The sequence below is a fragment of the Nansenia antarctica genome (assembly GCF_963989245.1).
Source record: "Nansenia antarctica genome assembly, chromosome: 5".
Taxonomy (NCBI): Eukaryota; Metazoa; Chordata; class Actinopteri; order Argentiniformes; family Microstomatidae; genus Nansenia; species Nansenia antarctica.
In genome coordinates this window covers 27,654,340-27,666,435 of record NC_137690.1, presented here as the reverse complement: position 1 = coordinate 27,666,435, position 12,096 = coordinate 27,654,340, and the positions used below count along the sequence as shown (strand labels likewise).

General features: G+C 44.0%; 1 protein-coding gene across 1 annotated transcript in view; it reads right to left on the bottom strand.

Annotated features, from left to right (window-relative positions):
• Positions 1-12,096, bottom strand: part of antxr2a (ANTXR cell adhesion molecule 2a) — a gene marked incomplete at its 5' end in the record, with an annotated part of 54,345 nt that overhangs the window by 39,731 nt on the left and 2,518 nt on the right. Inside the window, 8 exons of the mRNA XM_080530631.1 lie at positions 4,330-4,399; positions 5,581-5,676; positions 5,803-5,863; positions 8,702-8,782; positions 9,307-9,375; positions 9,494-9,604; positions 9,989-10,070; positions 10,171-10,242. Of these exons, the coding sequence (XP_080386757.1) occupies positions 4,330-4,399; positions 5,581-5,676; positions 5,803-5,863; positions 8,702-8,782; positions 9,307-9,375; positions 9,494-9,604; positions 9,989-10,070; positions 10,171-10,242 (642 nt within the window). The remainder of the gene's footprint in view (positions 1-4,329; positions 4,400-5,580; positions 5,677-5,802; positions 5,864-8,701; positions 8,783-9,306; positions 9,376-9,493; positions 9,605-9,988; positions 10,071-10,170; positions 10,243-12,096) is intronic.

The following is a 12,096-nucleotide window of genomic DNA, read 5'->3' as shown; positions in this document are numbered from 1 at the left end:
CTACAATATGACTTATTATCACAACATATCATTACACAACGACAGTAAAAAAAAAAAGTAACTCAAAAGCCATTGCAGGACATGCCGTCACAAATTGGAAAAAGAAAATATAAAAGAAAAACATAAGTCTGTCCAAAAACAGGTGAATAATTGATACTGTGTCTCATCACCTATACGCTGTACCGCCATGTGAGTGATAGTTGAAGAGAGAGTTCCAGCTGCTTGGTGGTCAGGGTATTGTATGAATACGTTGAGAGATGAGAGGGAGACATTGTTATGGCAAGAGTATAATGGGCAGGGGATCACTCAAAGTAGTGTAGTAAAACTGACAAGAGTTCCCAGGGACATGGCTGCGTGGCAGACAGACGGGCCTCTCTTTGTGTCACTGGAGATCTCGGAGCAGCGAATGTGGAAACTTTCCTCTCCCTCTCCACTCGGGTCTCTTTTTGTCAGAAAGCTCGCCATGACGATAAGCGCTGGTGATGCGATACAGCTGGACCAGCTGACACTGGTGTCGCTAATGGCTTTCAAGCTTTCCTTAAAGACGCCAAACTTGAGGAAGCTGAATAATTCAGGGTTTCAGCATATGCTAAGAATGTCACATATAAGAATGTCACTCTGAGCCCTGGAAACATCACAGTGGTTCTGACAGGATAGGGGAAACTTTTCTGAAGAGAGAGAGATTTGTGATGCGAAGGTCAGGAGTGGAGTGGATGACCAAATGTTCAACACCTGTTTCAATTTAGTCTCAGATGTATTCCTTGTCTTCCATGTGGTGTAACGACATCACCACTTTACTGAAAATATATACTTTTTATTTTATTTTTATTTTATTGTTACTCCATACAGTATTTTACTATGATGGAGGGGTTTTAAATAGTGTTGTTCCGATACCATTTTTTTATCCCGATACCGATACCGATACCTGACCGTGCAGTACTTGCCGATACCGAGTACCGATCCGATACCACGGCGTTTGAAAAAACAAAACAAAAAAACATGTTTTTTGAGCCGCATACTCACCTCGATGTAAAATTATTGCTAACACTTAGTCTGGCACTGCTCAAAACCTTTGTAAAACTCGTAAAGTTTTTGTAAAACTTAAGTAAAAAAAATAAAAATAAAATAAAAAAACGTTTTGGTAAAGTACTCGCCGATACCGATACCAGCATTTTTGGGCGTATCGGTGGCCATGCCGATACTAGTATCGGTATCGGAACAACACTAGTTTTAAATATTAATACATAGTAGGGCATAGTGACTATCTTCACTAGCATTTCTTTTTACATTGAAGCTCTACAAGAATACATATGTATAGTTTCTATGACACGTAATGTCCAATAATCTCACGACAGACACACAGTGTTATCTAATGTGTACTGCCTCCCCCCTATTGGAGCAGATGGAGCTACAATTGCAATCGGAGCCCTTGGATAGGCCGCTTGATTATTGATGAGGCCCCGCTGCATTAGCTACCTGCTCTGTAGGCAGGTGTCAGCCGGGCCCCTCAGTTAACTCCTGCCCTCCGCCGTTGTTGTGAAAACACCAGGTGAGGACACGCTGGTGCAAGACCAGAGCCACTTAGCCCCTCTATCACCCGCTCACAGGGGTGTACGGGGCAGGTGGGGATGGGGGGTGGGGGTCCCCTAATGGGGGATGGATACAGGAGGAGGGGGAGGGTAGAGGGGTGGGGGGGGGGCTAACAGATGCCTGTGTTCCATGCCTGACACCCCAGCTGTCACCACAGATGATGCCCGTGCCACTAGCGCCCGCTACGTCACCGACCCAATCATCCAGCGACTCCTGGATTCCTGGACATCCGCACCCGAGTCCAAGGCCAACCAAGGCCGACTCCGTCGGGGGCGGCTCAGCTCCGTCTAAGCACTCGGCCTTGAGTGTTTCACCAGAGGGTGGTGGTGCTAGCCTATCTGAAGTATGTCCACTAGTGATCCCCTCTCTCCTTTAGGCCCTGAGTCTGTTTGTTAGCACAGCACATGAGCAAATATATCTGCCTAGGGATGAGGCCTACAAAGGGAAAGGGAGAATACAAAAAAAGGTAAAATGAAGGATATTCTCCATCTCTTAAGCGGTGTATGAGAAGGTTTTCCCTCTGCTAGCACCGATGCTAACAGAGTGCCCCCCCCCCCCCCCCCCCCCCAGCGTCGCCACCGGTGATGGAGCAGAAGCAGACAGATGGACGGGAGGCAGAACTTCCCCGGCTCCTCCGCAACATGCAGGTGGTCCGGGGAGTGGGGATTGCCGGTGCATGGTGAATTATTTAAATGGGGAGCGTGGAAAAGGGAATGGCTGCATCTGTCGCACATCCTCTTAAAGCCTTCCACCAGATGTGTTTACTCGCTGGCCGTACCTCGCTAACTACTTAATGTGTCACCGTCGCCAGCCAAGGGTTAATTAAGCAAGGCTTTTTCAAACGGCGTTTAGGACGGGGTCAGGCTCTATCAGGGGCGTTTAGGACGGGGTCAGGCTCTATCAGGGGCGTTTAGGACGGGGTCAGGCTCTATCAGGGGCGTTTAGGACGGGGTCAGGCTCTATCAGGGGCGTTTAGGACGGGGTCAGGCTCTATCAGGGGCGTTTAGGACGGGGTCAGGCTCTATCAGGGGCTTGGGGCTGGGCGGACGTGTGCTGGGCGACTCGTCCCGCAACACGCTTCACGTAGACGGAATATTGATGTCACATGACGGAGCTGAAAAACAATTGTGATTCTCTCATGCTGAATAACAATAACAATCTAGATATCATCTGAATTAATACAATATACGCTAGAGGTGAATTATAACGAGAGTACATCCATATTTCAATGTTAATACCATAGGGGAACAATGGTACAAATCAACAGCAGGTTGGATTAGAATTGAGTGGATTACTTTTGATGGTGTTAATGTTGATCATGAGTAGATGAAAAAAAACGTAGAGCCCTGTAGAGAGCTCTAATCTCGTTGGGCTGATTTTTGAGACACCTTCAGGACTATATTTCTCCACTCACAATCCTACTTTTTTTCAGATTGGATTGCAGTCGGAGAGGACATTAAAACCTGGCGTTCTATGGGAATATTTTAGCGATCATCTGTTGTGCTTTGGGGATTAAATCGATGACGTCTGAGGGAAAGAATGGCTTTCCCATACAAAGGAATACACAAAGCATGCTGATATGTAACATTTGCCAATGAATGAAAACCCTTTGGGGATTTTTAAAAATCCACCTGCTATTGAGAAAGTTACAGCATAAGTACTGTCAGGCTGTGCCGGTTACACGGTTATATGTGGATGACCGTATCAATACATTGATTTTAGATATACTTATATATTGTAGATATTGTTTACCCAATAGTAGGAGTGTAAATTAATGATTATTAACAGTTGTTTTGTTATCTTAATCAAACTGTCTCCCTCTCCTCCCAAAGAGAGCACATGTTCAGGGCGAGAGCATAATGCTCTTTCACTATTGGTAACTTTTGCATTTGATTTGTGCACCTTCTATTATGCCAGATGTTCTTGCTTTCTGTTGAATAAACAAATAGAGTGTTATCTATTTAAAAACGTTGGATGTGTACGACTATTCATTCGTTATTCAGTAATAGCAAAAGCAGTCCACCACAAAGTTATTCCGGCTGTGACATGAAGTCATCTTGTGTTTATCAGGGGTCGTATTGGCTTTAAAAGAAATCAGGGTTTTACATAGATTTCACCTTTGTGAGTTTTAATTAAACGAAAGGACAATTAGCCACATTTTGTCAGACACATTTCTCCCTGTGGATCGCAGCAGTTCACACGTCGTGGGTGTCTTCAGAAATACGTCTTTCTCAACACTCTCAATAAAATAAGCATCACATGGGTGTTGGAACATAATATTGCTATTGCTAAAACACTGAGATGATCCTCTCCTCAATAGTGGCCCGTAAAATGTATTTCAGAATCAGATGGGAGGGTCAGCCTCAGAGGGGACATCAACTGCTACCCGAAATTCCATGACCTTCCCAGGCCTATGCATAACTGTTGAAATCCAAGCGCCATGTTACGTTTAGGGCTATTAGGGTTAGGGTTTGCGCTGGGGTTAGGGCTTGAGCTAAGGTTAGAGTGAGGTTTAGGGCACTGCAGCCTCCTAGCCTGCAATTGAGTAGCCCTGCACTATACAAACAGGTGTCCTACTTAGTTCTAATGCACCCATTTTGAGCTGTATGGTGACTTACAGGACATGACAGAGGGCAAACCAAGAGGATGAGAACCAACACTCACCACAGACTCCACAGCATCCCTATTTAGAACATGCCACCACTTTGATATTTCACCACTTCCCTAGCGGGTACTTACTGTCCGACCTCGTCGAGCACAGGCGCAGGACACAGTAGATAATCGTTGCGCACCGCGCTTGGCTTCCGATCTGGAAAATAAGACAGGAGGATGAGCTCCCTGCAGACCCTGCCTCCCACAGGCACGGCCCAGTGACCTGGAGAGGGAACCGGTTTCCAGATGTGTGACAGGCAGCCCGTTTGTCAGCCCGCGAGGAAGAAAGGGGACGAGGGGGGAGGCGTGAGGTGTCGTGAGGCGTGTACGCTGCTGCTGTGTGCAGTGGAGATTAGAAATTGACCTGGGTCAGGATCTGTGTCTGTGTAAGTGTGTGTCTGTGTGAGTGTGTGTGTGTGTGTGTGTGTGTGTCTGTGTAAGTGTGTGTCTGTGTGAGTGTGTGTGTGTGTGTGTGTGTGTGTGTGTGTGTGTCTGAGGCATTGGGGATTAGGTTCAAGACTTTTCTTACAACTGCTAAGGACTCCTACTAGCTTGAAAATGGAGCTGATGGTAGCATCTGCTCTCCATATGTTTCACTGTCGTGATCATGACTGGCCATCATTATGAGGTGCCGTGATGCTAAAAGGGTCCAGGGGAAAATCTTGCAAATGCTCATGTGGGAATAAATAGCACCAAAGTCTATGACTTTGAAAGAGCTACAACTTTAAGGGACCAACCGGATGACATCTGTTAACTGCCATTTTCGTGGTCCAGGAGAAGCTTGTTTTTAAAAAATAAATCAGTTTCTAAACTATTTCAGTTCCCCTGTTGAAATATCCAAAATAACTTGAGAGAGAAAGTTGTCATTGGCAGCCATCAATCCAACTGAATAGCTTCCTAGAGCCAAATGAAGGCTTGAAAGGATTGGGTTGAAGTGCCAAATCCAGCTTCCTTCCAAAATCTATTTCTTGACAGAGAGTCTGCAGGCTCAAAATAAGAAACTATATAACCTACATAGCCCTACCAAAATCAGACTAATAATGTTGATGATAAGACGTGGGATAAGAAGTCTACTGAACCACATGGCAGGGTCAAGACTTTCATCACATCCTCCTCTAAATTGCCGCACTTCCTTTTTTAACTTCTTCAACAAAATGACAGTTGGAAATTTGACATGACCAATGACAGCTAGGGTCCAGAGTTTATGTTGACCAAGTGAATTGACCAGGAAAACCTGCGAACCCCAGCTGACCGGGAAAACTCTGGCGGCCCATAGTTTTTCCTGGTCAGGTCACGTGGACAGTAACAAAAAAGAATCTGGTGGGGAACTGTACTTACTGATGGTCTGCTCGTTGACTATGAAACTGCAGACAACCCCCTCGTTGGCCCGTCCTGCAGTAAAGCCGTTTCCTCTGAGGACGATATCGAAGGTCTCTGAGGTAAACAAGATGGAGGAGATAGTGAGGAGAGGCAGGGGGCGGGGGAGGGGGGGAGGAACGAACAGAAACTACAACATAAATACAGCTTTCTGGGTGTGAGTGCTGGTGACACGACACTCACCGTTCACGCACACACTCGAAGGCTCCACTCTCAGGATCTCTGTGCACGATTGCTTTAATATCTGCAAAACGGAATGGATAGGAGGCATTATTGTGCACCGGCAGGAATGAATACATCACGGCCCAGCTCGTATCAGCCCTGTCGACTCCCGGGAAACAGATTAGGATGCAACACCTGAGAAATGTCTTGTGTTTGATCTGGGCCGAGCGGAATCGGCCTGCTTAAAAGGCCGAGCAGAATATCAGACGAGAGGAGAGCAGGGGAGAGGGAGCTTTGTCAGCCTTTATGGGAAAATTATGCAAGACTATTACATTCCTCAGTTCTATTAAAACTCCCAAGCCTACATTATCATATAAAAAGGCCCATGTGAGCCCACTGTCATACGAGTGTACTATCTTCTATGATCCAATAAATCAACAAAGGACAAACTATGCAAATCCCCGTACACAATCTGTAAAAAGGAAGCATATTAACCGCAATATATGGCACTTGGACCTTTCATTGACATTTCGGCGCAACTTCAATCTGAAGTGGAGGGAACGTTTACAGCGGGCTTATTAAATCTGATGGTCTGATATGGAATCGTTAAAGGAGAGGAGAAGGGCTAGGCACCGGTTAAAGGCAAAGGATCTGCTACTATTAAGCACTATTACTCCCCCAGTGTAATTACAGAGCAGAGGTCCTGGCTGGGCTGGGCTATTCATTTGTCTGAGTCTCTTCTGACACATTGCTTCTAAGCTCGAGGGAGCCATCATCCAAACAGCCAAAGTTATCATTTGTGGTAAGATCTGTGAGGAAGGCACTTAGAGGAGTCCATTTGTAGAGACTATTAAGTGAAGTTCAGTTAAGATAATCAGGCTCATACGTGCAGATCATCGAATTTGAGGTCGACCATATATATGAGATGTCATATGACGCAAGATGCCTCATAGCTGAACCCGGTGTTTCCCCAGTACAGTACTGTACTTTTGGAGAGGCTGTGTGTCGTAAGGATGAGTTCAGCTGTGGGCTATTTGGAGCTTTCTCAGCAGCGTGTTCAAGCCTATTCATACCACAAAGACCTCATTGGCTATTATGAAAGAAATAACACGCACAGGACTGCAGCAGACTGACCACTCTTCTGTCTTATTTCACACACAAAACATCTGACTAATCACGTCACTCATCAGCTGGAAAAACTTCGACTAAGAAAAACTTTTCATCGAAAACAAAACGTTTTACTTTGTTTCTCTGGCAATTTCTGTAACATTTGTCATGAAATCACAGTGGATCACAAGGCTGAAGCACCACAAGGCTGCATGGATTATCTGAAATCACAGTGGATCCACCAGACCTACCTATCCCCCCCACCACAAGGCTGCACAGATTATCTGAAATCCTAGAAATCCGAGTGAGGAGCAAGGAAGCCAACTAGGCCCGGCATCCAGGATTACTAATCACCGGGGAATGCTCTCATGTTTCATTTGGACACCGAACAGTCACTCTGCCCAAGCAATGCCGGGGCGGCTGTGGCGCAGAAGTTAGAGCCGGTGTCTAATGATCGCAAGGTCGGTAGATCGGCGGTTTGAACCCCGGCTGGCCATGTGTCGAGGTGTCCTTGGGAAAGACACTGAATCCCAAATTGCTCCCAATGAGCGGGCCGGTGCCTTGCATGGTAGCCTGCCGCCATTGGTGTGTGAATGTGTGTGTGAGTGGGTGAATGAGAGGCCGTTGTAAAGAGCTTTGGAATTAGGTGCTATATAAGTCAGTCCATTTACAATGAGTTTGAGACGTTTCTCTCTACAGTATGTCATTTTCTGACAACAACAAAAAAACATTAATCATATGCTTTTTTATAGCATGTTTTGCTAGTCAGATGGTTTGAGTAACAACATACATAAACAACCATCAGGAACAGTCAGTATACCACCCATAAAAACAACAGATAAAAAAATGTGACCTCATATTTGTTTGATGGACAAATGTTTACTTACAGCAGAACATTGTGTGTTCTGCCTATTGGCACTGTTCTAACAGTTCTAACCTCAATACAACCAAGCATCTATGTCCCAGCTGTGCCTGATTTTACACCGAGTTAGGGGTCTAAATGTGAAAGCATTACTGTGCACAAACCCATCTTGGCAGTTGGCAGTTTACTTAGAAGCGCTTCGGCAAATGGAAAGTAACTGGCTGGCCACTGATATAAGAAGTGGCTGCTTAGGCTACTCCATCATAAATGCTGTGTGTGATGGGGTCCTTTATCTCCATGCTTTCTGCTGAGACTGAAGCAAGTGTCAATGTGTTATTCCTTATTATTCGGTATACATTACTGTAGATATTTTCCCAAAAATGCTACACTGTGGACAGTAGTGCACGCTCGGCTGTACAGTGTTTCTATGGAAACTATTTATTTATTTCTCAATAAAATACTGGTAACTAGGAAATTGAGCAACCGCAGTTGGTTAATTTCCCATTTCCAACATGTTGCTGGTAATGTGTTCAGCATGGTAACACTGCAACAAAGGGGAGGCTGACTTTGTAATTGGACACAATAGGGATGCTTCTCCGAAAACCCAAAACAGAAGAATTTCATCATTAGGACAATAAGTAGATGGCCACACTCCTCCCTAGACCCCGTCACCCGGGCCCTGCTGCTGTGTGGGTAGTACATTTCCTACAACGCCTACCGTCGTGGAGAAAACCAACTAGTTATTTCCATGTCCTCTTTCCATGCATCCCCCTTCATGTAACCACTCTTCAGAGTCAGACGTGGTGGTTATTTCTGTCATTTTCCCTTCATTCGAAAGCGACCCTCTCGACAACAGTGATTTTATATCAGGAACCTATACATCCCCCTGTGTGAAATAAATGCATGTACCGTAGGTGTATTCCGAAAAAAGGGAAAATAAGACAAACTTACAGAATTCACAATGCCTTTGAGAGCATGGAAGCCATCTTTGACAGGGAACACTTGACCCTTCGTATCTGCAACTTCAGCGAGCTGATGGTAATCACAAACAATATCTGCATCATCACATAAGAAGTAGAGCTAGCATCAACTTTTTTCTCTCTCTGTCTACGGTCTTGCTGAATATCAAACATTTTTCCGTGACTTCAATCACATCAGGGACAGGATGAGAAGGCAGTTGTTATGAGAACAGTAAATAGATGACAACATGTTTTTTTTCGATAATGCTGGGTTTTAAACAAACATGGTTCTACACACTAGCCTTTCTGACCAGGGGAGGCTGGTGGAAGCAGAAGTCAGGCTCAATGTGATGGATGAAACACAATCAGGAACGGTCTCAAACACATTTCAATGCATGAAACGGAATGAGGAACCCTCTCACACACACTTTGAGGAATGTGTCTGGTGTGTTTGATACCATTTCTTCATTCTGTTTTATGCATTACAATGAGCCTCTCCTCAGATTTCTACCTCCACCAGCCTCCACAGCTTCTGACATAATGTACGCCTGATACAGTACACTATATTTCACAAAGCTTATCTTGGTGTCTTCTTACCTGCTGCTCATCGAAGTCCTTAATACCAACACAGTACACTCGGGCACCGTAGAGCCTTGCTTGGTCAGCCTGCATAAGACAAACAGTAGAGGTTTTAAATTGCAAAAGAAAGATAACACTCTATGTACCGTACATACACACTTGAAAATGAGGACATAGGAGGAGTTATTCCAAAAATCAAACTCACCGCCTTAACTGTGAGCTCATGAACGTAGACCGCAAGCTTTCCGTCAGTCAAAGCCAGTATGATGCTGGAGGACGATTTGGTCGTTTGTGCTTTTTTAATTTGCTCTGAGGCCTTTAGGTTAATACACAAGGGGGTTGGTAGGGGAAGTGAACAGAGCAAAAATGATTATCAGTTAATACACATCTGATAAATCTGCAGAGAGAGAGAATTCAGATTGAAATGCTTATAGTAAGTAGGTCAATTGAATTTCCAGAATGCATGTCTGAATTGCTCCCTGACCTAAACTGATTGCAGTGGCGATCAGATAAGAGACACTTTGAAGAGCACTAGAGCGCTAGACTAGACTAGCAACTGGTCAATAGCAGGTGGACTTCGGCATCAAATGAACAAAGTACTGTCAGATGATTATTAAGTCAGTGAATAACATGAAGACAATATGCAATACAGTAGTAGAGACTTCTCTGGAAAGATGAAGTGGATGAAGTGGTGACATACCTCATGAATGCCCTCGTGCATGTACGTTTCACCTGCTGGTTTAATTTCTTTCAGGCGTTGGAGGCCGTCCTCTATTTTGTAACTAAATACAGGATAGATACCAGTTCAACTATCAGTTACCCATTGATACCAAACTCAACCAAAATGAGCTAGTTCTGCAATTCTGTCACAGCATACAGTACCTGTCTCCAGTGAGAGGCAAGAGGACTTGTGCTTTGGATGAGAAAACTATGAAGGATACCCTCATGCTCGGGCTAGAATGGAAAAAGAGCAATATATTACAAGTCTGTAACGGGGAAAATAGTATAAAGTATTTTATTTGATTGAATCCTTATTCTTGACTGACCACGTATTCTCTTTGCAACAACGGCCAAACGTTATTACAATTCCGGACATCCTGTTTGGTAACTTAAGAATAACATAACACATTCATCCACAGAGCAGTAACGATTTATCTACACAGGACGATATTTTTTCTCATTGAAATTGGCTGTAAAAATGTGGGGTGATTTACTCTGAACTTGACTATACTGTTCAAAGTGGAGTAATGTACATATGATTTTGATCAAGAAGATACAGACTACACTTTATTGATGTCACCTAATTATAGCATGTGACTTAAGTGCATACAGTCTGCTTTCCTGGCAAGGGAGGAAGTGATTAATTGATACCCAGGCAGGAAACAGGTTGACGTGAGCATGACTCACCCCCTACACAGACACACATCCTGTCACACAATATATTTTTGTACCTGTCACTTTATGAGGGTGTGAAGAAGCGATGGACACTCAGACGTGTTGGTTCCCAGGCCCACGAGATTTGTGGCCATCTACTTTTTTCTATGTGGACATTTAGATTTGACATTCTTCCATCTGTATCTCAACGGATACTGTGCTCCGATTTAATTTGAGAGGCAAATATGCAACATATTCTGCCATTTAAAAATGTATCATGGATTACAAACTTCTTAGGGTTTCATTGTGTAAATACAGCTGTACATGGGAATAAATATTTAGCTCTGTAAACCTAAGAACAGTTTTCTAAACTGTGAGAAAGTTTGTCTTGTCATAATCTATGTAGTTGAGTATTCCATTAGTAATATGGTTACTAACAGATGAGTAAGATCATGAGTAGCTAATGAGGTAGAATCATATTACAAAATGATAGTACCCAACCACATACAAAGTATTTCCTGAGTGGCCTAGAGATTGATAGTGATCATATCACAACATAAGGAGACGTGCTGTTTTTTCTCACCCACATGACACATGGCCTAGTCGTGATCCTCCCCCACATTCCTAGCACAATCTTTAAGCCACACATCTAGATTTGGCAAGTGTGAATAGCAGCCGTATAGATCGAGACCTTTCTGCAGACTCAACTTTTTAGAGCATGAGGATGCGGTCACTTCAGAGGGGTCAAATCACACTCTATGTAGTCATTAATGAGCCACAAACTGATATTGATTTTTTTAGAAATGAATTAAGTTGGACCCTTTATGGAGTTTGTCTTACAGTATATGAATGGTAAGATCATAGACTACAAGTTGCAGATTTGATAGTGTCTAAGGATGAATCATTTTTCAATTAGCTCGTCTAACACTCGTAAAAACGTACAATGCCAGAAAGAAAAAAAAAAGAAAAAAAGAAAAAAACGTCCAGCCTGCTCCACATGGCGGAACAAAAGTGCTCTTGGTAAAGAGACATTGTGTAGCAGATTGTCCTCGCCTTCCTGTGTTCTGCCTTACTGTTCCTTCTCGGCCTCTCCTCCTGTAGCATCGTGTGGCAGAGGGGATATGTGTGGATCTGGACCCCCTCCCCCCAGTACAAATGGCCATTCTCACAGCCCAGAAGACGGATCCACTGTGCCACCCACTCCCACCTGGTGTCTTTGCTATTTTCTTCAACAAACCGCTTCATTTTGGCTGGGTCGCTACCGTCTGTACTGGCACATACTATCGAGTCAAACGTTACACAAGCTCAACATTCAGCCTAAAAAATGTTTTGGTGGCTTTTATTAATTTATCATGGGGTGGTTGTGTGACTAGTCTTTCAGCTAATGTGTAATATAGTGGTTAGCGGAATATGAATTTGAAGATTGCAATGAAT